This window comes from Monodon monoceros, unplaced genomic scaffold (assembly GCF_005190385.1).
Source record: "Monodon monoceros isolate NGI ecotype Baffin Bay Population unplaced genomic scaffold, NGI_Narwhal_1 Super_Scaffold_20, whole genome shotgun sequence".
In the NCBI taxonomy this organism is placed as follows: Eukaryota; Metazoa; Chordata; class Mammalia; order Artiodactyla; family Monodontidae; genus Monodon; species Monodon monoceros.
The window spans coordinates 54,574,158-54,601,789 of NW_021703777.1; the positions used below are offsets into that span (position 1 = coordinate 54,574,158).

At 32.9% G+C, this 27,632-nt stretch overlaps 1 protein-coding gene across 1 annotated transcript in view; it reads left to right on the forward strand.

The window, feature by feature from the left end:
* Positions 1–21,455: 21,455 nt before the first annotated feature.
* TECRL (trans-2,3-enoyl-CoA reductase like) overlaps positions 21,456–27,632 on the forward strand; it is a 92,241-nt gene continuing 86,064 nt past the window's right edge. The window contains exon 1 of the mRNA XM_029235657.1: positions 21,456–21,798. Within this exon, the coding sequence (XP_029091490.1) occupies positions 21,565–21,798 (234 nt within the window). The 5' untranslated portion in view covers positions 21,456–21,564. The remainder of the gene's footprint in view (positions 21,799–27,632) is intronic.

The following is a 27,632-nucleotide window of genomic DNA, read 5'->3' on the forward strand; positions in this document are numbered from 1 at the left end:
TCATTTATATTAACTTTTCTATGTATACTTTTTATATCTTAGTAAAGCAAAAACAAAAGAGTTGCTTATACTAAGATGTTATCATTTCTTGGAGTTGTGTTTAAAAGTGGTTTTCTGAATTTTTCATATACCACAAATTTGCTAAAATGAACCTGAACTATAATTGTAAATAAAAATTCACACTATTTTCAAAAAAGCTAATCCTAAAGTGAATTTTTGAAGACAAAATGACCAAGACATACATAATTGAATGACATCAATTCTCACACTCTGTTAACCTAGTGACTCCAAAGGATGATAAGTAAAAAGAAATTCCCAGCCAGATATATTTTAGTGAAATCAGAACCAAAGATAAAGAGGGTATCTTTAGAGCATCCTGAAAGGGGAAAAGAGGAGTTGGATGGGATAGATAGATTACTTAAAAAAAAAATGAAAATAGAGGGCCAGTTGATATCTTAGTAGTAACAACGGTTGCATAAACAACAAAATAATATCTTCAAACAACTGATATCAATTGCACACCTAATGAAACTCTCTCTTGAGAAGAAAAGGGGGAAATATTTCCAGATATACAGTATCATACTGGGTTAGTTCCAACAGAGCATCTCTGTAGAAAACTGAAGGATGAGATTCAAGGAAAAAGAAAAATCACCTAAGAAATCTGAGGGAAAAAAATGGTAATCAAAGGAAATAGTAAATGTTTAGAAAATCTAGACAATCATTATTTACAGCAATACTGCATAATAATACGAAATATGTGGGATAAATAAATCAATATAAAACAAACATGCTGAATAACAATAGCATGTGTTAATCACACAAAATAATCTAAAGTTCATTATATCACTTCAGAACTGCGAAAATCTATCAAATAGGATTCACATTCTTAAGTTGAATGTGAGTACCAAAATTTTAAGGTAAACCATTAACAAATATAAATATGTGTAAAATTCCCCCAAAAAAAGGAATAGGAAAAAATAGTGTAACAAAAAGGAAAACAAAGAATGCATTAGAAAACAATCTAGGAAAGTGGTTAAAGACAGAATAGGTAAGAAACATATAAAAAAATAGAAATGAATCCATATTCATAGTATTGGCATATGAGAAATATGTGATAAATGTAAGTGGTCTTAACACTCCAGTTAAAGAAAACTATTATCAGAGTTGATTTTGAAAATCAGATTTCAGTTTCCTTGTTCAAAATAGGATACGACAGTCTGTGGCAGGTTAATCCTTACACTGAGAAAAATCAGTAAAACAACTTAAAATATAAAAGTGATTTGTTCAGTCCAGGCAGAGGACTACTGCTCGTGGAAAAAGAAAACAACAGAGCTTTTGGTGGTTGCATGGGGCTGCAGTGACAAATGTGGACACTTGAGAGTCCTGAACAAACAATGGGTCAAAGAAGACATCAAAAGAGAAATCAAAGAGTGTCTCAAGACAAACAAAAATAGAAATGCAACAGCCCAAAACTTATGGGATGCAGGAACAGCAGTTCTATGAGTGAAGCTTATGGCAATAAATGCCTATATTAAGAAAAAAGAAAGATTTCCAATAAGCAAGCCAACTAGGAATTAGAAAAAGGAACAAACTAAGGAAATAGAAAAAGAACAAACTAAGCCCAAAGTTAGTAGAATGAAGAAATAACAAAGATGAGCAAAAATAAATGAAATTGAAAGTAGAAAGGCAATAGAAAAAAATCAACAAACTGAGTTTGGTTTTTTGAAAAGATAAACAAAATTGTCAAGATTTTAGCTAGACTAAGAAAACCAATGAGCAAACACTGAAATAAATAAAATCAGAAATGAAAGAGGAGACATTATAACTGATACAACAGATATATGAAGAATCATAAGAGATTACTATGAATAATTATATACCAACTAACCTAGAAGAAAGAAATTTCTGGAAACATACAACCCTACAATAATGAGTCATGATAAAACAGAAAATCTGAACAGACAAGTAAAGAGATCGAAGTAGCACTAGAAAATTTTCCAAAAAAGAAAAGCCCAGAAACAAATAGCTTCACTGGAAAATTCTACCAAACTTTTAAAGAAAAATTAATGTCAATCCTTCTCAAATTCTTCCAAAGAATTGAATAGAGAAGAATATTTCTCAACTTATTTTACAAGGCCAGCATTTCCTTGATATCAAAGTCAGATGAGGACACTACAAGAAAAGAAAACTATAGGCCAATATTTCTGATGAATATAGTTGGAAAAGTCCTCAATCTGGTCTGAGATTCTGGCACCTCCGAAGTCTTTGTGTTTTTCCAAATCCCTACCTCTGCTCTTAGCGGCTCCCAGGAGATTAGAATATGTCAAGTTCAGTCAGTGACCAAAGGTGGGGAAATTTCCACATTCCCATTCCCATTTCCAGAGGACTTCTAATAGCCTGCCCTGTCAGCTCCCAGATAGGAGCTGATTGGAAGCCTTTCAGGCAGCAGCTGTGAAAGCTGGGATGTTCTATAGGCAGTCTAGCTCTTCTCAGGCAGAAACTGGGAACTGGTTATTTTGCCTACTAGCTCTTTGCTGAGCCATAGGGAAGAACCACTGGGGTGCTTGTGCATCCATATAAAACTGCCCTTTGTCTTTGTGTTCTGGGGGACTTGAAATTGCAGAACTCCATCAGCTCCTAGAACTAGGTGATTTAGGAGCCAGTCTCTTGAGTGGCAGCCTTAGAAATTGGGGCACAAGATGGTGGACACTTTCTTCTAGGGAGAAACTGGAGACTGTTTTATTGTTGGAGCAATCTGGGAGGAGAAGACAGGGCAAATGTCCAAAAGCCCTTTCAAGCTCCCAGAGGATCCCAGTCAGCTCCCAGATGCAAGCTGATTAGAAGTTTGACCCTCAGCTGGGAAAGTATGCAGTGAAACCCCATTCAGGGAAAAACTGGGAGCCTTGAGTTTTCACCTGCTCCCTCTGAGCTGGTCAGGGTTGGGTTGGGGGTGAAACAAAGCCGCCTCTTTGTTTCACATGGTCCGGGAGACTTGCAAATGCTGAGACTCATCAGCTCTCAGAGGTGAGTAATTTGGGAGCTAGTTTCTCAAATAGCAGCCTTAAAAGTTGGGGTGCTAAATGTGCATCTCTGGGAGAAGCTGAGTTGAGGGTTCCATCCTGAATAGAAAACTCTGTACCAGGGGCTGTGTTGTATGGTATGAGTGTTTCTCAGATTTTCCTACTCTTTTCAGTGTGGGTATTTTCTCAGTCACTGAATGTATAGGAGTCACTCAATTAATTTTCGTATTTCTCTCAGAGGGAATTGACCCCTGTGTAGTAGTTTATTCAGTGTGTCTGTAAAAGGAGAGAAAATCAGAAGTCTCTTATTTCATCATTCTTGCTGACATCTTGTCATCACTTCTTTTTAAAAATGAGTTACAAGTCCTAACCAGCAGAATAAGAAAAAAAGACAATGTAAAGATTCAAAATATTGTTATTTGCAGACAATTCAGAGAAAGAATATAAATCATACAAAGTTATTAAAGGTAATAAAATATTAGTTTCTCCAAATTGTAATCACAGTCAAAATCTACACAATTTTCCAAGGAATGTGATAACATATATCTAAAATTAATATAAAAGAGAAAGAATCCAAACATATACAAGATATACCTGCTGAACAATCAAATGGGAGGATTTGTCCTAGTTCATATTATGGCTCCTTATAGTAATAAAAATACTATAATAATGGTACAGGAATGGGCAATTTCACCAGTTGCACCAAATAGAGACCTTGGAATCAGATTTATATGGAAACTTCATATAGAGAGAGCTGGTGTTGCAAATTAGCAAGGCAATAGTGGCCCATTAAATCAATGGTGCTGTGTCCATTTGTTATTCATGTTGGAAAAAATATGAACCCTTCATTATAACATAAATTTTCAATTCTAATGAATTATGTAGTTATATTTGGAAGGAAAATTTTGAAAACCTTTAGAAGAAAATATAGAGGAAAAGCTTTACCATTTTAGTAAATAGAAAGTTTTCTTAAAGATCCAAAAGCAGTTAGGCAAAGAAAAAACCAACAAATTATACTACCTTGAAATTAAGAATTTGTGTTTATTAAATACACTACAGAGAGGGAGAAATGACAACTCAAAAATTTGTATATTAACAATATACATAAGCAATAAAATTTAAATAGAGAACTGTAAAAAGCCTATACAAATTATTTGAATGAGCAAACAATTCAATATATAAATAAATATATAAACAAAAATCTTGAGTTGGCTGTATTGAACAAGGAAAAGCATATCATCCAAAAATCTATGATGACATGCTTGACCATATGAGTAATCTAGAAAATGGAAATTAAAATTGCAGTCAAAAAACATTTTACACATATTGTGTTTGAAAAAATGAGGCTGGTGATAATATCAAGTGCAGAAAAGCTTGTAGGGCAATGGAAATTTTATGCACTCTACTGAAAGTTTATGCAACAACTTTGGAAAACAATTTTTATTTCCCAATACAATTGAACATGTATGCACATGTACTTCTGGATGTATAGCACAGCTAATGTGTGTACCAAAGTCATGTTCTTACATTTTTGTTGCAGAATTGTTTGCAAAATAAAAAATTGCAAACAAAAACCCTGACAAACATATAATAAAAAAATTATGTACAATCACAATTAAATAAATTTTACTATATGCCAAAACATGGAACGATATGATGTGACCATGTCATGTCTAATGATTGGTGACTATATTCTTCTATTGGAATCCCCTCTCACTGCATGCATGAATATATCTAAGTTTCAAAGAAAGTATATTTGGGAGAAAATGCAAATCACAGAGGAATGAGCACTGCTTATATAGATATCAAAAATTGGTTCTCAAAACCCCAAACAATACTATGTTTTTTTAGGAATAAATAAGCCAAAATTAAGGAAAGGGTTAACTGAAAGAGAAAGCAAGACAATTTTGTGGAGGGGCATAAAAAGAACTTTAAATTTTATTTTTTAATTCTATGCCATGATACTTCAGTTTTGTTTTATTAATAGACTTTAAACTTTAAAGCTATATTATGTGGAGCATTTTGTACTCACAATACATTTCAGAAATAAAATGATTGAAACTTAAATGTACAATCACATGTTTATGTATATTTTCTTTTATATAGACACAGTACCCACTACACCTATATAAACATGCACAAACACAAAGATTGGAGCCTATTAGGGTTAAAGTTTTAATATATGTCTCCATCATACAAGGAAACCTCCATTTTGCTTATAAATATTTTTGTTTATCTTCATATTTTCTCCTGAACAAACTTTTGGGTTGAAATACTTTGTATCAGACAGTCATTTAAATTTTCCTCAGAAGACTTGGAGTCAAGCCCAGATGTGCCCTTTTTATAACTTTGTCAAATTGCTTAACCACCAGTTAAGGTTTTGCTGTACCCAGTTCTATTTAATGAAAATTTAAACACCTTTAAAAGCACACACACAAAAATACCCTATCACACATGATTGTTTTGAGGAGCAGCTAAGATTATTAGAAAGTGTATGAGTGGCATTACACAAAATGTGATAATTTATTTGCTGTTTGTTTTCCAAAATCAACCTGTATGCTTTTCTGAAGTACAAATTGAAATAGTATTAATGTAATTTGAATCAAGAATATAGTTGGTTCTTCTCTGTTCTTCTATAATAAAAGCAAACATTATCTCATAGCAAATGACTTATTTGCTAAACTAATGATGACACAATTCAAATAACTCAGTGTGCCAGGAGCTATTCCACACAATGGAGTTTTCAACATCCAACATGACCTGCCACAAACAGTATAAGATTATGACTAATGATAGTGCCAGAGAACTATTAAAAATGTCAATTTATTTGTTTCATGTTGGCATTGGATCTTCAATTAAAGTATGTAATTATTAAGCAGAAAATCAAACAAAATTATTTTTCAAGTTTTCAAAAATATACATTCAGTGAAATGAATGTACAATCAAATATGATGATTCAACTGTATTTTAAAATGAGCTTAGTTTTTTCTTAATCAGATTTGAACTAGAAGAGTAAGATCCTATAACTTTGAAGTGTCTTTCCTGAAATCTCTTCAGACATAGAATTTACAAATTTATTACAAACAGTATAAATGGATATTAATTGCTTTAGTAATCTAAAGAGCATATCTTAAAAATTAGCCAGACTTTATAACAAGTTGAAATGAAAAGTGGTATAGAGTGAATATGTGAGTCTGAGCAGCATGCATGTGTGATAAATATGTTGTTTTACTGATGTAAAACTTTAACACTTTATGTAATGTAACACTAGTATGAACTATAAATCCATTACAGGCTGAGCACATAAGGGAAAGTAACATTTAAGAGAAAACCCCAAATCTGAACCTACTGAAGCAGTCATCAGTACACATTAGTTTTTACCCTAAAAATATATTGTCGCTCTGCAAAAGGTAAACAATCTTTTTTTTAGTGCTGTGGGAAAAGTTTCATATCCCCATGTGTTCCTTATTATGCCAGGTAGTGTATTTATTTTCCATTCTCTATTGATTCTAAATTTTCATGTCAATATTCTATTCAATATTATTCTTTATCAGAGTAACTGGATTAATAGATCATTTAGTTTTGCCAAACTAGTAAGCATTGATGTGGAGAATATGAAATACTGAATGACACAGGTTGATTTTTATGAGAAGAATGTATATTTAGAAATTTGACAAAAAATACTTTGTATAATTATGATGTGGATTAGGGGGAAATGAGAGGCTGTGAGATAGTGCATTAAATAAAATATGCATAACTTTGCTTAAAGAACAATTTCATGATTACTAAAAACATTTTTTAAAGAATTGTGACATATAAGCACTTTTAAAAAATTTAAACTGTTGCTGAACATTAGCTAGCCAGTGTTTGTGTCTGTTCTCAAAACTGGGATGGTCTACATCCACTCTTTCCTCACTTACTACATGGAAAATGCAAGATATCTATTTAGATTGGCCACTAAGAAATATTACTTATTCTATAGTATACTTGCATAATGTAGTCTACCTGAAGAAAGAAGAAAAGAAATCCTAGAAATTCTTTTAAGAAAAGCTTCTGGTCTGAACATTTTTCTAAATGCAGAGGCAAATACATGTATATTTACATATACATACATTATTGTGTATCTTGTCCATTTTGGTTTTGATAGCTACAAAACTACTAAATCTTAAGACTACTTTCAGCTACAATGATCTGCAGTACATTTAGACTGTCTGCTTTGTTTCATGTTTAACTTATTCAAGATACATTTAATAAATATTTTTCTTATACCTACTATATGCCTGACAATTATTCTTGGTGTTGAATATACAATGGTAAACAAACAGATTACTTCCTACTCTGTGGAGCTTATATTCTAGTGGAAGTAGGAGGAGAATATTTAAAATACATTCTTAATGTGTCAAATGATGATATGTGCTCAGAAGAAATGATGGAGGATAAGGACCCAGACTTGTGGCCAATAGAGACAGAATCGTTAAGAACATCCTCTTTAAAATGACGATATTTAAGCAGAGACCTGGAAAAAAATTTTTAAGTGGTCTTGAAAATTATCTGAGTAATTGGACTCCAAGGAGAATGAAGACAAGTTGCAAATCTCAGGGGAGAGATGCTTGATATTTTCCAGAAACAGCTGAACCAGAGTAATGGAGCAGAATGAGCAAAGAGAACAGTGGGAAAAGACAAGAGATTGGGGCTCCAGCAGTACCAGACTCTGCAGTGTACATTATCTTTGCATTTACTTTTTAGGGAGATGATAAGATAGATTTGGTTTACCCAGGGCTTGGCTTTTGAGAAACAAGATTAGAAGAAGGAATAGGAGTTTGGAGGCTATTGCCATATTCAAAATGAGAGATGATGATGTCTTGAGTGATATGACGTCTTCACAGCATTTTCTGTGAAGGTTGTGAAAATGCTCAGATTCCAGCTATTTTTAAACAATAAACTCAACAGCATTTGCTGTTGGACTGGCTATGGGTTGTGAGAAAGGAGAGAGAGAAGATTGATACGTGAATGCTGGTCAGAAAAACTAGAATTGCCATTTACTGAAATGTAAATGACTGTAGGGAGAATGTTTGTTGGAGAAAATCAGGATTTTCAAATTTTGTTTTGTTTTTAGACATGCCATACTTGAGATGTCTCTTAGATTATTTATCCACATGAGATATAAGTAAGTAATTGGACATGGGAGTGTGGTGTTTATGGTACAGACCAGAGCTGGAGCTGTGATTTTTTCCCCCATGCATAGGCTGCATTTAAAAGTATATGACTTCCTGAGAATCCATTGCTCACTATTCCACTTTCTTCATGCCTTTGCTCAAATACCGCCTACCCAACTTTTCTCAGCACTGATTTATTTTTCTCCTTAATATTTACCACCTTCTACTACACTATATAATTTGCTGTATATTACAGGTCTCTCTACCCAACAGAATGTGCACTCCAGGAGGCAGGCTGCTTGTTTATTTTGTTCATTGATATATCTCTACCTGTTGAAGCAGGCCATCAAAACGATGTGACCACCAATTGACCTGTGAGCTGGACCTGGGCAATTGGAGGCTCCCCACCCCCTCCTTGTCCTTTGAATATGCTTTCAGCTTGCCTTCCCTGCTCCCAGAAGCTGCTCCAAGCATGCAGCCTTGAAATAGAAATGTGAAGCTATCCGTACTGGTATGTGACTGTGACTGAACCCAGTTAGGCTCTAAATAAACTTTTAAGGTTGTGGTGGGCAGGTGAAGAAATCTACTTGTCTTTTGGCTGCCCAAGACAAACCTCATAAGTAGATTCCCTTGCTTTTTAAAAGTTACCCCTGCCAATCTGGAGTGGCTACCTTTTCCTTAGGTTTCCCCCTACCCTCTTTGTAAGGGGGCCAGTTTCAGACAATACCCAGGAAGGTCCGAGGAGTTTTTGAAGTAACACTATCACCCAGCATAGTGTCTGGAACGTAGCAGATGCTAAGTGAATATTTGCTGATTAAAGAAAAAGCCATAAAACAGAATAGTATTATTTAGAGAGTGATTGTTATGTGGAGAAAGCAAGAGTTTTGGGACTAACATAAGGGAAGAACAGCAGCATTTAGGGGTTCAGGAGGAATTCTAGAAAGAAATCCTTGGGAGACTATGCAAGTGATAAAGAAAGAATGAGGGGAGATGGAGTCTCAGAGGTCAAAGGCTGAAAATGTTTTAGAGATTGTGACTTACTCGGTTAAACACTGCAGACTGGTTTGAAAACTGAAGACAGAAATGATAATTTAATTTGTAAGAAGAGGAAAGGAAATGGGACAAGGATTTCAGATAAAATTTGTAAGGGTTTCTATATAGAGAGGAACATAGAAATAAAGGGGAACTAGATGGAAGAAGACATGGGGTAAAGAGAAGTTGTTTATTTTTTAATATTAGTGATATTATGACATTTATAAGCTAATATTAATGATACTGTAAGAAGAATTAAAACTGGTGATACAGAAAACAAAGGACTAATTGCTGGAACAATGTTCTTAACCAGCAAAAGGAAATGGGAATTTGTGTACAATTGGAGGCTCTCTCCTTAGGTGGGAGAAGGTCAGTCTTGCAATATGAGTCCAAAAAGTAGGAATATATGGGCACAGAGGCAGGTTTATTGACAGATGTGGAACTTGTCTTACCACTGTTTATATTTTCTTATTGGTATGTGAAGAAAATTCAACAGCTGAGAGAGAGAAGGGTGGGGTAAAAGTGCTAGAAGAATAAGAAAAATGAGAAAGTTCCAGACACTCAGATATGTCCAGTTAAATACAGATGGGTCAGGAGTGGGTGGCAAAATGTACAGATTAGCCCTTTCCAAACAAAGTCTCTTACTATACATATTGGGCAGAAGAGAAATGATTTTATAACACATAATTTTCTATTAACTTTTATTATTAAGAACTCATTTTATACATAGTTTTATATATATCAATATTATCACATTTACATATATGCAATTTCCGTTTTCATTAGCATTTAACCTTCAAAAATTTTAGTTTAATTTTCAGTAATTTATTCAGCTTAAGTGCTTTTAAGGTCGACAGGCATAATAATAATATTTATTAACAAGAAAGTTAGTAGACATAATACTTGTTACATAAACTTGAATAGATGTAAAATAATGTTAACAGACACATACTTGTTTATAGAAAGATTTTAAATTGTGTTATATCAATGAGGAGTGAAATAATAAGCACATTAATATTCATCACTTAGCTGATGACCTATGTGATATTTAGAACCAACTTTAGAGAGTTTATAAAATCATCCTGCAGATTTACTATTTACAGACAGAAGAAAAGAGTCAAGAGAAATAACTAAATTAGAAGAAAAACAATTTATGGCATTTTTCACAGTTCCTGGTATAAGGTATTGGTGCAATGTAAATTTCATAGTAATTTTATGGTAATTACTCATTTCTATAATTTATTCTAAAGTGCCCTTTATGTGTAGACTCCACTAAAATATAAATGATATAATGTCATAACAGTGAAACTCATTGCTCTGAAGACAAGCCAGGAAACAAAGCTACTAATACACTTACTAGGAGGTTAAAAATTGCAAGATGCCATGGATACGTGGAGGAAAACTCCAGATCCCTACTATTTTTTTCCATTTAATCTCATTGCAAATGAGAAATACATTTTAAATTAAAAGCTTGTAGCCTTATATATTTATTCTTCATCTCTTTTGAGTCATATAGTTTGAGCCTTTTCATTTATACCAGAAGTACTTCTTATTTTTAAGTAGTTACAAGGTTAAAGAGTAACAATAATAATATAAAGAACATCCTTAACCAAGATTTACCATTTTTTGACTTGTATAAATACATTTCATTTTCCTAAAACTATTTGAGATTTAGTTCCAAACATCAAGGTGCTTTCTTCCTAAATAATTCAGCATTTATTTCCCAAGTACACTTTCTTACATAATTATGTTAAAAATTATTCAACTCAGAACATTAACTATTTTTACAAAGATATTATTTAATATACAGTTCAATGTGTCTTCATTTATCTCAGATTCATCCTTTATAGCATTACACTAATTTCTACCTTATCCTGCATCCAATTGAGAAGTAACTACTAATTATTTTTCATGTTTCTTTAGTCTTTCTTCATCTGAAACAGCTATTTAGTAATTATTTTACATTGTAATTTTGAGGAATTTAGTTCATATGTCTTATTTATTTTTATCTGATATTTCTTTATGATTAAAGTGAACAATTATTTATGGAAAGAGTACTACAGAATTAATATAGCCTTCTCAGTATATCATATCAGGAGATACAAGATATCAGTTTATGGTATTTTGTTGATGTTAATATAGATCACTTATGATGATGGCTCCCAGATTTCTTCAATGAAACATTACCACTTTCCCTCTTTAATCTGTGATTATTTGATAGACACGTTGAAACTATGTAAATATAATGTTTTATTGTCCATTGAAGATTCTTGCCAGAAAAATTTTAATATGATGATAGCAAAATGGTGTTTTTGTGGTTCTCTTATTCCTTATTACTTGATATTCTACTGTAAAGAACTGTCATTCTTCACTATTTATGTAATTGCATAGACCAATAAGAAAGGAGATACAATAAAAATCCTGAATTTTATATCTTTCTGATATATGATATTTCTTAATTCATCTATTGTCAGTACATTCTACCAGGAGACAGAAATGGCAGAGTTTGACTCTTCCGTTTTCTTTTCTTTTCTTTTTTTTTTTTTACTGAGGTATAGTTGCTTTACAATATTGTGTTAGTTTCGCTGTACAGCAAAGAATCATCTATACATATACATATATCCCCTCTTTTATGGTTTTCCTTCCTATTTAGGTCACCACAGAGCATTGAGTAGAGTTCCCTGTGCTATACAGTTAGTTCTCATTAGTTATCTATTTTATACATAGTAGTGTATACATGTCAATCCCAATCTCCCAATCCATCCCACCTCCTCCTTCCCCCCTTGATATCCATACATTGTTCTCTACAGAGTATGACTATTCTTGACTGGATGTTTCTTTGCTAATATAATCAAAAGAATATTCTGGTCCCACATACAATCTAACCCAATATTGATATTCACTGTACTTATTAACATAAAACTATATCTTACCCATTATTTTATACCATCTTAAGCATAATTTTTATATTGCCATTCATTTGTACATTCATTAAATTTTTTTGAGCACCTTTTATACTACACACTAGGTATTGTGCTGTATCCGTTCAAAAACAGGTTAAGATAAATACTGATATTTAAAGAAAATACAATTCCTTTAGAGAAACTGCATAATATACCAAATCAAAAGACAAAATAACATGGCTCTGAGTATGATGCAGTTTAATTTCATTATATAGTAAACAGAAGGATTCTGTGATGGCCTATTTTAGTCCTTAAGAAAATTGTGTAACTCTAGGTATCACTATGGCCCAAGTAAATTCCAGGATGGCTAGGATGTAGGAATGGCAGGAAAACTGACTCATGTGTCAAATTTAGAGTGAATTGAAGTCAGAGAAGCATAAGCCTATATATATGTCAAGGGACATTATGTTTGTTATTTCGTTAAGAGCAAGCTCCCCAAAGAGCAGCACCAATTGTTCTAAGACATCACACACAAACACACACACACACACACACACATGCATTTGTAAGCACAGATATACTCACACATAGATGATATTGTGGGTTTGCCATTGCAAAATGTGTGTTGATCATTTTGCAGCCACATTTATATTTTGATAGTGTATACATGCAGCTTATTGAATGACTTTAACTATGCAATGACAATAGATCCCTACATACGTATTTAGCTCTGTATGTGTATGTATGTGGTCATAAAATGTGATGCTGGAAAGTGATTAAGAACTTGGACTGGTTTGTGACTATGCCACTTTTTTTTTTTTTCCTTTGCAGTACGCGGGCCTCTCACTGTTGTGGCCTCTCCCGTTGCCAACGGGGCACAGGCTCAGCGGCCATGGCTCACGGGCCCAGCCGCTCTGCGGCATGTAGCATCCTCCCGGACCGGGGCATGAACCCGTGTCCCCTGCATCGGCAGGCGGACTCTCAACCACTGCGCCACCAGGGAAGTCCTATGCCATTTTTTGACTATTCACTTTGGTGAAGTTACTTAAATTCTCTGTGCCTCTTTCTGCATCTATAATAAAAACTATATTATACAGTTGCTATGTGGATAAGCACTGAGTATATTGCCTGAACCATAATATGCCTCACATGGTCACTGACTATTATTCTGTGAATACCAAATACTTCACTACAAGCATAACTTCTGCTGTTTTCTAAATAGATTATGAAAATCTTGTGGCATAAAATGTATAAAAATGAAAACAACATTACAACCCCAGAGTATCACCAGACAAGATAATGTTTCAAATAGTGCTAGTCAATCTCTCTCCTTCACGTTGAAAAGGCACCTCAAACATCTCAGGTCATGCTACTTAAATTATTTGAAATGTGCATGAAAAACCTAAATAAAAATAACATTACTGACTTTTAAATTATGAGGATGAAGAGTTAATACCCTCACTCTGTTTGTACTGTCTCATTCTTAACTTTCTGATGTTTTTAAGTTTTCTTGAATATCTATGAAACCAAAAAATGTGCTGGCCTCAATTCCCCAAGCCCAAGAAAGAAGCTGTACATACTACAGCTGAGTTCTTATTTCTCAAATGGAAAACTTTTTGTTTGACCATGATTTCCTCACAACTTACCAAAGTAGAGATAAAACTGCCTAGAAAGTGTATGCGTTTGTTTCTAAATATATATAGACCCCGAGTATTTGGATTTTTTTTTCAAGTTTTTCTTTCAACATTGAGAAAGGAACTCTATAGTCCACACAGTTCATGGCAACAAATCCCTTGCAGAGGAGGAATAGGCATGGCCTCAGCTCCCAAAATAAAGGACAGCACTTGCCAACACACATCAGAGAACAACTGCAATCGCATGGCAGACTCTGGGAAGGGCAAGCCTGAATGTCTGGAAACTCTCCAGGGATGAATCAGAGAACACAGGAGAGGGCATGGCCAACTGCCTTAATGAAAACATAGTGTGCAATCAAGGATAAATGAAGAAGGCAGAGCTGAGTTAAAGACTGAGATTAAATGGTTTGTGGTGAGTTTGTAATTTATGTAAATGGCCCAAAGAAAACATTTTGGTAAATACTGAACTCAAAATTAAAAAAAGATAGAGACAAGTTAAATAGAAATACATGGTCTGCTTGAAACTGAATATGAAGTAAGTTCCTCCTCCTTTTTACTTTTACTTTTCTACAGAGATTTTAATTTTACAAGAAACTTGAACCTTGTACACACGAGATGAGACTATGTTTTCCTCAATTTAAAAAAAAAGATTAAATCTCCGTTCAACTGATTCACTTTTCAGGAAACCATTTAGTTTCACCATAGTCTTAGTGAAATACAGAGACGTCCATTCCAGTCTAATTTGTTAATTACTACTAATGTATAGGATTTCACGGGTCATTTTCACAAACATTATTTTAATGGTACAATAACCTTGTGAGGGAAAGACTACTATGCAGCTCTTATTTCTATTTGTTTTTTTATTACAGCTGATTTTAAACAGGAAACAAACTTTTAAATATTACTTGGATATTATAGTTCCAAGGATCATTAGATATCATTCTGAGCATGCGTTCATTTTATGAATGATACAACCAGTATTAAGAGAGGTTTCCCAGTTTATCCAGTATCACACAGCAGACATTGGCAGAGTTAGACCAAGAATCTACAGCTCTGAATTTAACTCCAGAGTTATTTCCCCTACATTTCAGTCTTTTTTAATAGAACAACTATTATTTACCTACAATCTGAATTAATTTATTCATCATTATTTCTTATTGATGACTGTTTTAGATCAACTATCCTAATCTGTTGGTCAAAAATGTAAAATTGAAACTTTGTCATGGTAAGAACACCTGTTTTTCTTTCTTAATCCTTTCCTTTATTACAAGTAATTTATTTCATATAACCAAAATAAATAATTATTATATAAAATGTTTCAATCATTATCTATTAGTTCAAATGTTAACATCAGTGGTTTTAACCACTTAGTAGTTTCAGGACTTTAAGAAGCTTATGTAATAAATCAGGATATAAAATATTCTTTTGGGAAAACTCATATCCTCTGGAGACTCAGAAAATAATTTATTTTCATATTACTGAAGTCCTTTCTATCTGCCTTTAGCTTGCCTATTCAGAGCCCATTTCATAGTTCATTGGTATCACTAAAATTGAGAAAATTAGAGAAAAAAATAAGACTATATAAAACTTTATAGAGGAAGAGGTTGATAAATATACTTGCAGATATTTTAAGGAGTCAATTGAACTAGGTTAGAAAACTGTCCGCCCATCAGTGTGGTAATTATGAGTAAATTTCACTTTCCAGTGACTGTAACCATTTAGATTTAGAAAAGTAGAGAAGAGGAATAATCTGAATACTTGAGTAGGGTGATGGGAAAGAAAAGCATAGATCTGATTTGGGGAGGTATAAATCTGATTTTGCAAACCAACACTGAGAATGTATGTTGTATGTGTATATTGAACACCCTCCATTTTTCAGAAACTTCTCTGTTTACTTTATATGCATTGTCTGACTATATATCATAAGAGTCTTGTGAAATGCATAATGTTATCAAAATGTGACTGCTAATGGAAAACTTGACATCACATAGCTATTTAAGCATTACAAGGAACTTCTTGAACCCATACTATTTCTACTAAAACTGTTATTTGCTAGACACATATTACTTGCTTATATATTTGCTTAGGTCCAAGTATAGTATGACTTGATGTTTATTTTAATATTCTGCTCCCACCTTAACTTCCTAAAATCTAATTCTTTGTACCTTATATATAAAATTTTCTTATGAACATTGACCAAAATATATCCATGACAAGTGGTTGGTCTTTGGCTTTCTATTTCTTTCTTTTTCACCCAGCTAACTCCAGGTTTAGTGTCTTTAAGGATTTACTCAGGAGACAGTACAGATTAAAGACACAGGTCTTATCATGAAGTTCTTTCTATTATCAAAGGAATCCAGTGACTACCTTATTGTGATGTCATTGATTAGTATCTCAACTTAAAGAGGAAGATTTATTCACATGATGATTTATTCATTCAACAAACAATGTTGAGTACTTAGTATATGCCAGGAATTATACTATGCCTTGAAGGTAGAGTGATGGACAAAATTAGATCTGATCTTTGCCTCATGGATTTTATGCTGTGGTGGTTAAATATCACAAATATGTTTGGATAATTACAATTTCCATTACTTGACTAAAGTATCAACAAAAAATGTAAATACAGAGAAATGAACTACTCTCTAGAAAAATGGCTGAGAACAATTTATCCAATGATGGGCATAATGTCCTTTCTTTTTACATCTTTGCCATTGATTCAGAGCAAAGGTGTATCAATTCTGTAAATTCCCAATATTATAATTTTATAAGAATATTCATTGTTAACATGGAGATGTTCAAATTTAAGAGACTATGAGTTAGAAAATCCACAATGAAATTTTGGAAATACATGGAGTATCTATCATAAAAACTGACCTAAGAAACAGAAGACCCTCAATATTGAAGAAGAAGAACAAAGTCAGAGGGCCAACATTACCAGACATTAAGACTTATTATGAAGTTACCATAATAAGGATGATGTGGTGTTGGCAAAAGAATAGACAGATAGATCAGGGGACAGAATAGACAGCCTAGAAATAGACCCACACAAGTATAATCAAGCAATTATAGGCAGGCCAATGGAGAAAGGATAGTCTTTCCAACAAATGGTACTGGGACAGCTCGAAACCCATGCAAAAAGAAAATGAATCTATTCACAGACCTTTTATCTTTCACATACATTAACTCAAAATGGATCATAGACATAAATGTAAAATGCAAAATAATACAATTTATAGAAAACAACACACCAAAAGCACAGTCCATGAATGAGAAAAAGTGGTAAGTTGGATTCATTAAAATTTAAAACCCTTGCTCTGCAAAAGATACTCTTAAGAGAATTAGAAAACAAGACAAACAGGTAGAAGGGATGTGGAAAACACATATATGATAAAGGACTTATATACAAAATACAAAGAGAACTCTCAAAAATCAAGAGTAGGGGAAAAAAAAAGCAATTACAATATGGACAAGAGATCTGGACAGACACCTCACCAAAGATGTACAGATGGCAAATAAGCATAAGAAAAGATGCTCTACATCATTTTTCATTAGAGAATTGTATATTTAAACAATGAGATACCACAACACACTTACTAGAATGGCCAAATTCCAGCAACAGTGATAATATCAAACACTGTGGAGGATGTGGCGCAACAGGAACTCTCATTCACTGCTGGTAGGAATGCAAAATGGTACAACCATTTTGGAAGGCAGTCTGACAGTTTCATACAAAGCTAAACATAGGCCAACCGTTCAATTAAGCAAACACACTCTTAGTTCTTTACCCAAATAAATTGAAATTATACTCATACATAAACCTGAACACAAATGTTCATGGCAACAACGAAGATGTCCTTCAATAGATGAATGAATAAGTAAACTGTGGTACATTCACATAACGGGATATTATTCAGTGATTTTTAAAAAACCTCTAATTTTAAATGCATATTGTTAAGTGAAATAAGCCAGTCTGAAAACATTACATACTGTATGATTCCAAATAATGATATTCTGGAAAAGGCAAAACTACAAAGACAGTAAAAATATCAGTGTTTGCCATGAATTCAGGAGCAGTGCAGAGAGGGATGAAAAGGTAGAGCACAGGACACTCTCAGGTCAGTGAAACTATTCTGTATGATGTTATCATGGTGGATACATGAATTTATCCATTTGTCAAAAGTCATAGAACTTTAGTTTAGTCCTAAAACACCAAGACTAAACTCTAAAATAAAGTATGGACTTTAATTCATAAATATCTATCAATATTGGTTCATCAATTGTAACAAATGTTTCACATTAATGCAAGATATTAATAATAGGATGTATAGTGTATTGGGAAGGAAGAGAATAAATATACGGAAACTCCGCACTTTTAATTGCCCAATTTTTGTTTGAACTAAAACTGCTCTAAAGATGTCTATTAATTATTTTAAATGATCTCATAAGAAGTAGCACTTCAAATGGAAAATAAATTGAAATGATATGCTTTCTGTCAAAAAAATGAAAAATATGATAAAGAAAAATGATATTGTAAGCCCCCCTCTTCACATTTTACTGTAAGTAAATGCAATTGGAATAAAGATTCCTGTTTTATGCTGCATTGTTTTATAATAGTTTTCTATTATAAATATATTTAAACTGCAATCTAGTTTAAAGTGGTATGCCAGGTCTAGTATTAAACAAATAGTAATTCATGGTATTAATTTCATTATGATGTATTTAGCAATAATCTTAAAAGAACACCTTAGCATATATAAAACATTTTATTTTTAAAGCTACTTCAAAATACAAAATGAAACAATAAATAGCATAATATCTGAAATGTTTTTTATTCTCTTCCAAAATTTTTAACTTAGGTGATCAGCAGACAAAAATCTACAATTTTCTCCTTTTAAATAATGCCATTTTTTTTTTGCATGTGTTGGTATATGTTTACTTCATACCTTTTACTTTAGAATAATTTTACAAAAACATTGAAAGGAAAGTTTTTTGTGTAGTTTTTACTCAGTTTCCCCTATCTTAACATCTTGCATAACCTTGGTCAAAACTCAGAAATTAATATTGGTATAATACTATTAATTAAACTTCAGATGTTATTCTTATTTTACTGGATTTTCTATTCATTTATTTTCTCTTCCAGAAAACAATCAGGATACCACATTGCATTTTTATTCATGTCTTTACATAGTCTCTTTTGATCTGCCACAGTATCTCAATTTCTCCTCATTTTTTATATTCTTGACAGTTTGAGAGAATATTAGGTATTTTTGTAGAACACCCCTCAATTTGTGTTTGTCTGATATTTTCTCATGGTTAGACTGAGGTAATAAACTTTTGGAAGAATACCCCAGAGGTGAAGTGCCCTCATCTCATGATATCAGTTGGTACATGATATCAGCATGACTCTTCGTGGTGATATTAGACTTGGCCTCTAGGTTAAAATGCTGTTTGCCTGTCAGGTTTTTCCACCATAAAGCTTCTATTTTCCACTTCCATTCATTGTGTTACTTAAATGAAACCCACATTCAAGGGGAGATTTTTATATATAATTTGCAATTCTTGTATATGGAAATTTCACCCCTTGTCCCAATTTATTTATCTATTATTTATTCAATCACTTATTTATAACAGTATGGACTCACAGATATTTACACTGTTCTTTGAGTTAGAATATATTATCATCAGTATTTATGTTCTTACTTGAATTATTCCAGTGTTGGCAATGGGAGCTCTTGCAGTTTGGCACCTGTGTCCTTCAACTATTCTCTTCTTTTTTTTTTTAAATAGAAACTATCTCTGAAGGTTATATTATATGGGTTGCACAGTTATGTTACCTTACTATAATGTGCTAGTAGTTTACCTCAGCATGCAATTAATTTACATCATTCTGCCTACACCGTTAAGATACATTTATTGATCGATTATTTATTAGTTGATTATTTGTTTAATACATATGTATTAGGCACCTGCTGTGTGCCAGACACTGTTCTGAGCACTGTGGATAGATTAGAGGATGAGATCAGAGATATTAAAAAACGCTGATGGGGCTTCCCTGGTGGCGCAGTGGTGAGAGTCCACCTGCCGATGCAGGGGACACGGGTTCGTGCCCCGGTCCAGGAAGATCCTACTTGCTGCGGAGCGGCTGCGCCCATGAGCCATGGCCGCTGAGCCTGCGCGTCCAGAGCCTGTGCTCCGCAACGGGAGAGGCCACAACAGTGAGAGGCCCGCGTACCGCAAAAAAAAAAAAAAAAAAATGCTGATGATGCAGAGCCTTGTAGACGTTTTCAGAGAAATTTGGCTTTTTCATTACATAAAATACGAATCCCCAAACAGTGCGTTAAGCAGATAATTGCATTACCTGTTTTAATATAAGGATTGATCACGAGCTGCTGCCTTATAAAGAGACTATAAATTGAACAATATTGACAAAGGGAGATCAGTTTGGAAAAGCAATACAGGTGAGATTGATGCTTTGAAGTTAGCTATGGAGATGGTGACAAGATTGTGTTCTGGATTTCTGATGGATTAGATCTTAGGTGTGGGAGAAAGGGAAATGTTAAGGGTAATCCCAAGTTTAAAGTCCTGAACAACTGGGGTGATAAAATTGAGAATGTGTGTGTGTGTGTGTGTATGTGTGTGTGTGTGTGTGCATGCAAATATATATACACATACATCTCTGTCTTCTAATTTTAATAATAAATATTGAGTGTGCTGGTGGTCTAGAGTAGGAAAATGATAACTGAACAATGTGTAAGTGAATCTCCAGCACATAATGTGTAGTCCAAATTTTTAAAATTACATTATTTTATTTAATTATAAAAGTAAAGATTAGTTAGATAGATATTTAGATTTCCCCATCTACTGTTGTAGACATTTCCCTTTTCATGTTTTCATTGAAAATAACATCCCAGAATATTTTCCTATAATATTCCTTTGAATCAGTGACACTACAGTTTGGATTTTTGTCAGTTGTTCCTTCTTCAGATTTACAGGTATCAGAGTACCTGGAATCTTTCACAAACCCTTCTTTCTAGTTTGTTTATCACTTTTCAGTGTTCATTCTGAGATTATTTGAATTTGCCATAACCTAGTTTTGTGATAAATGTGATGTTTAGTACTGATTTTGTATATAAACTTAATGATCTCCTTATGATGTAATGTGCATAAAAATGTTAAAATAAGGTTTACTTCCTTTTCCTTAAATTATACAGTTCCGCTCTATATATTCCAATCTCATAGATGATTTGCCATTTTTCTACTCCCTGTATGGAATGAAGAACTTGTCTGTTTTCTATCAGATGTATATGTGTGCATTCAAAACATGGCACAAATCTTTATCCTAGGCAGCATTTACCAAAAAATGTTGTTATGTAATAATGTACTAGGTATTTTAAAATCTAACTATAAGATAGCAATAAGCTAATTTTAAATACATCTACATGTGAATGTGTGAATAATAATATATGTGTTTAAAGATTAGTGTATCCAGAGTTCAGAGATAAAACTCTTGTCTATTCTTATCTTACTTTGGAATTTCAGATACTACTGGCCATATTAAGAAGCAGAGATAAAAGGAGAAAGCTAGAAATAATTCCAATGCTGGTCAAGTAATCTACATTGCAGCAATTCACAATAGTGTGTTATATATAGAAAGAGATCAGTCATTGTTTTCAAGCCTGCTAAATAAAACTGAACTCTTGGAATTGCATGCCACTTGACCTTTCCAGGTTTCACCAGCAGTATTTAACTTGTTTGAAGGGAACACACTTGCAAGTGTCTCCTGTTGACAAGACAGATTCTCCTGGTAGTTCACACAATGTTCAAAAGGCACAAGTTCCTTGCTTCAGAACGCAAGAGAGAATTAACTTCCCCAGGAGCTACACGGTCCATACTGAAGAATGACCTGAGAAATTTTCACTCTTTGTCGCAATTTATACTCTCAGCAGGCCCTCTAAAATCAACTCCAGCAGTTAAACATTCAAAAACTACTCACTTTGAGATTGAAATACTTGATGCTCAAACCAGAAAGCAGATATGTATTGTGGACAAGGTGAGTTTCATTTATTTATTTAAAATTCTCTTTTTTGTCCCAAAGATTACTGATCACTTGCTTAATGCTGATAAGACAATACCAAAATGTATCTCTGGATTTTAATATTAATTTTAAGATGAGTGGGATGGATACTTTATAATATACTTTAAAGTATACTTTATATACTTTGTTTCAGTAGAAAATATTCACTGAATTTTCATACTCAATTTAAATGGTAACTAATAATTACTAGGTTTTGGTTTTCCTCCTAACATTGGCCATTGGCAGGAGGTAAAATTTTAGTGCTCACCTTCTCAGCCTACATGACGAAATGTCTTTCTATTCATGCACTTCCTTGCATATTCAAATTTTCAGAGTCTTAATAGTGTTTGTAGAAAACAGCAAGCAAAAGGCCCCAAAGTTATTAAAAGTAATATTTAGCATATGTGATAAAATCTAGTCATTTGAAAATTATTTATAATTGCTTTAACTGTCTTGAAATATAACCATTTCACTTTTTATAAAAAGTTAACTCATTTCACAACTACAATGTTTAAGTTCCTAAAAAAAAAGTCTTGCTTAATATGCTATTCCTCTGTATTCATATCACATATCAATGTTTCACTAAGGAAAGATAAGATATATACTTCCTAGGTTACAAAATTAAAAAAAACAAATATATGTGTGTATTGTAGATATACATGTGTATGTACAATAGTCCAGTCATTTTCAGTTTTCCTAAAGTTTGAAAAAACATTAGTATTTCAATTTATTATGAGAAAGATTGACATTTTTAATAAGACATATCTTTATTTTGCTTTACAGACAGGTTGAATAAGTTTTTTTCTGTTGTTCTAAAATTAAAATTCAATCACTGATTCCATTTATCTATGCTCTAGCTGTGTTTCTAGATAAGAGGAAAAGAGAAGAAATTGTTTACTTGCTTTTAATTGCCAAGAAGATAATAATACTTTCTTATTTAGTAATTATAACACTATGACCAGCCTATTACTCGTGTAATATTAACTTTTATTTACATATGGAAATGAAAAATACAGACCTTTTACAAGTTCATGTAGTTCATATGTGGAAAATATGAAATTCAAAACCATTTCTTTGCAACTGTAAATCATATTCTTTTCTATAGTACCACTGGGGCCATGTATAAATGATAAATATGAATTATGTATAATAGACCTTTAAATTACAAACTTCAGGCATGTTACCATTTAAGTATCTCAGTAAAATGTATTTTTTATATCATACAGGAATAAGACTTTTTTTTTATTGAAGTATAGTTGATTTACAATGTTGTGTTAGTTTCAGGTGTACAGCAATGTAAATCAGTTATACATATATCCACTCTTTTTTATTTAGATTCTTTTCCCATATAGGCCATTACAGAGTATTGAATAGAGTTCCCTGTGCTACAAGGCAGGTTCTTATTAGTTATCTATTTTATAAATAGTAGTGTGTATATGTCAATCCCAATCTCCCAATTTATCCCTCCCCCCCTTATCCCCTGGTAACCATAAGTTTTTTTTCTACATCCATAGAATTTTAAAAATAAAATTATCATCCAGAGGTTGTTGATGTTTGCAGTTTCTCACTACTGAAAATTTAAAACTTAGAAGGAAAATACAATGAAATGAAGGGGAATAAAACAATAAGTGGAATAGATATTATACTGGTCAAGGATTTACAAAGACCAAAATTCTAAAATGAGGCTGGTTGTGTCTTTTCTGATATGTGTCTAAATGTTGACACAAAATCTACTTTAAAGTAATGAGAAAATGTTGGGCTACTAATTATTTTCCTAGCACATTTAACATTTCTGTTTTTGAGATTTTATTTGAAGCTAAGACATGGAGCTTTACATTTTTAGGTATTAATTAAACTGCACAAAATTTAAGCATGCAGAAAGCCATCATTCTTTCGAGGTAAGGATTTGGTTACACTTGAACTGTAAGAGTCCTGGTAATTGCATCTCCAGTGGCAAACCTTTAGGGAAACTCAGTAGACTAGCTAGAGGATTAATTTTGGATTCCTCACAGCCTTTATTGCACAATCAACACCATCTGATGTGCAACTTACTGCGTCCAAATCTCTGACTTGTCAGCAGCACAAATTTTGTTTTGTCTTGTTTTAGCTTTGTAATTTAAAACTGTCTCATAAATAATGTCTCATAATAATGGCAAGACATTTAAAAGAAAAAATAATCTGGATTAGTTTACTTTTTTTTTTGCTTAATGATTGTAAACATGACAAACATTTTGTTTGTTGTCCAATATATTGTTTTTTTCTTGGACAAATTAACAGCTATATTAAGAGTAAGGTCATGTTAATTGCCTCACATTAGACTTGGTTCTACCCAGTATACAAAAGAAGTGTTGCTTATAACTTAGTCCCTGTCTTTCAGTAACTATAATGTTATAAAGTAGTCAAGGTTGAAGGTCATATATTTTGGAACTAAGTATACCTGGACTGAATCCCTGCTACATCAGTCATATTTATCAAAGGCTTGGGAAAGTCACTGAATTGCTGATCCCCAGGACTCTTATTTAGAACATAGGTTAATAAAATCTATTTTGTAAGCCTATAGTGAAGAGTAAGATATGTAACACATTTAGCATAGTGTCTTGAACATAATAGGGAAACTAATTTTTTTAATTTAATAATCACTTGGAAAGAGAAATTTAATCTGCATACAAATCCAAGAAAAAATAAGTGATGAAACTCGTGATACTGGCACAGTCTGTAAATTTGACTTCTTGACAATTGCCTATTGACATGATCTGGTATAATGCTTATGTTAGATATGAATTTTCAAATATGAGTAGGATGTATGTATTTTAGTAATATATGCTGATCTCAGAAATTTTGTTTGCATCTAGATATTATAACTTTAACTTCAGAATGGACAAAGTATTTACTCAAGATATTCATAAGACAAAAACATTAAATGAATTCCTTGGATTAAAGAAAACATATTGAATCATGTTCTTTTACTGACACACACACACAAACACACCCCCCAAAGAACCACAAATCCTTCTACTGCCTTCATAATCTTCTCCAGCTTCTATCCCATTTCTCTCCTTACTTTCATTGTGTTCATGTTGTCTGTACACATTTTCCTGTTCTCATTCTATACTGAACCCACTGTATTCAGGCATTTGCCTCTATCACTTCTCAGAGTATGAACTTGCTGAGGTCACCAGTGAGGCAGTAATAAATACCTTGCTAAATCCAAAGGTCGGTTCTCATGCTTCACTTATTTAGTATATGGGCAACATCTGCCACTGCTAAGCACATCCTTCTCCTGAAAACATGTTTGCTCTTTGAGTTCCAGAATAACACACACATTTTTAAAAAACCCACATCATTGGCTTCTCCCTTTTCTCCTGCTGCTTCTTCATTATCTGACTTATTAGTGTGGACTGTCACCAACTCAGTCATCAGGACTTTTCCACATCTTTAGTCATTTACTTTATTGAGTCCTATAGCTTTAAATATCATCTGCATATTGATGACTCATAAACATAAAACTACAGCTTATTCTTTTCCCCTGAAATACAAATCCATTTATCTATGTATGTATCTATCTGTGTATTTATCTATGTATCTGTGTATTCATCCATCTATCTATCCATCTACTTGGATGTTTACTAGGCATTTCAAACTTGGTGTATCTAAAACTGAGCGCTTGGTCTTCCCAAAAAAATTTTCCAGTTTTCCAAATCAACAAGTAGCAACTACATCTTTCAAATAGCTCAAACCAAACACTTAGAGGCATCATGACTCATCTCTTAATCTCACAGCCCACATACAATCCATCTTCTTTGATACTTTCAAATATATCCAGACTGACAAATTTTCACCACCTCTAATGCCCGCACTCCTAAATCTTTGCTCTGTCCTTAGCACATTCAATATATTCTCTACATAGCAACCAGAACTAGCCTGTTAAAATCATGTCAGATAATATCATTCCCTACTCAGAACTAGTCAGTGTCTTCCTTTAGGTCTTTACTTACCTGTCACTTTTTCCTTGGGGCCCTTTACCTGTGTAAAATTGCAAAATCTGCCAGTATCCTCTATTACTCTTCCCTGTTCTACTTCTTTGCTAACACTTATCACTATTTAACATACTGCTTATTTTCCTTTTTTTTCATTTTGGTTATTATTTGGCCTACCCCTATTATTCCAGTTTCACAAAATCAGGGCTTTGGGTATTTTCACTCCTGTATCTCCAACATTTAAAACAGTGCTTGGCCCAAAGAAAGTGTTTAACCAATATTTACTGAATAAATCGATGCCTGTTCAAGGGATATATGGATTTGACAATGAACTCATGTTTAGCAGCGACAGTTTTTGGATGGAGGAGTATGATATTTGAAAGTACTTTTTACTATTTTCTAAATCTAATTATCAATCAAATAAATGCAAATATATTCACGGAAAAGGACATTTAATTAAATCATTCCACTGAATGTCCAAATTCCTCTCGGCTTGCTCCCAACAAAAATGTATAGAATTCAACTTTGTACTGTGTATAATTTACTAACAAATAGTCATGTTCTGATTACAAAGGCTAACAAGCCCTTCATAAAGAAGGAAATGCAGATGGGAATATTTAACTGATGTAGTTATTTCCCATGAATAATTAAAATAATATAACTATAAAGAATGATGAAAATGGAGAGCATATTTTTTTAAAATATTGTTAAATATCATCTTAATTATTTTTTGGAACATCAAAAATGTATATGAAAAATACATTTTAAAAATTTAACAGTGTAAAATGGAATAATTTCCAGTTGCTAACTATCCCTGTCTCACTTCTATTTTTTAAAATGTCAGAAGCTTATCTAGTGACAAGTGGATGATTCAAGAGCAAGGAAAGAACTCTAAAATGTTAGGGTTGATAAACATTTCCAATATCATCACATTCTTTTTTCTTTAATCTTTTCTTCAAGGAACTTGACCTCAAGAGCCCTCTATCACCTATATACGCTAAGTAAAAATTCTCAAAAGTTTTTTAAAGGCTTCTTATGAATAAAATAAAGTACTCAAAAATTCTCCTCTCCTTTTAATGATAAAAATACCAATGTTCACCAGAAAACTGTAGAGAGAATAATAGGGTAGTAAGATTTCATAAAAACTGTACTTTTAATACCTCGGTTAGAAAATTTGAGAATTCTTAATGTCTGAGTTTGCCTCTTTTAATACTTCACCTTGTACATGCGATTTAGCATATTTATGCCTTAATTTGCTCATCTGTAAAATGAGAATAGCACCTGCCTTAAAATGGCCTAATGGCAGTTTTCAGAATTTCATGTATAAGCAAGTAACAATATCTTCTTTCTCTTCCATTACTCCTTTCTCCTTCTCTTCTGTTTTTTATTCCTCTTTTCCTCCTCTATTTTGTTACTATCTTCTTCCCATGCCTGTCCCCTTTTTTCTCCTCTCCACCCCCATCCCCTTCATCCTATTTCTTATGATGGAGCATGATATAATTGAAAATTTATGACCTTTGGATTTACATAGACTACAATTTTAATATAACTCTGGCCTATTTTTTCTTTTTCCTTGGATATGGTCTAATACCTCTGCCCCTTATTATCTTTTTCTACAAAAGGATTTAGATATTATTATTCTTCCCCTGTGTAGGTGAAGAAAAGGTGGCACAGAGACTTGAAAAGAACTTAGTGTGTGTTAGAACCAAGCTTTGAACCTGGCTAATACACATTCTGTGCCTTGCTCTTAACTATTATACACTATAATGTGAAAGATTAATGACCTCCATTAACCAAGATTCTCATGTTCTATTTAATTTCATGATTAGGGCA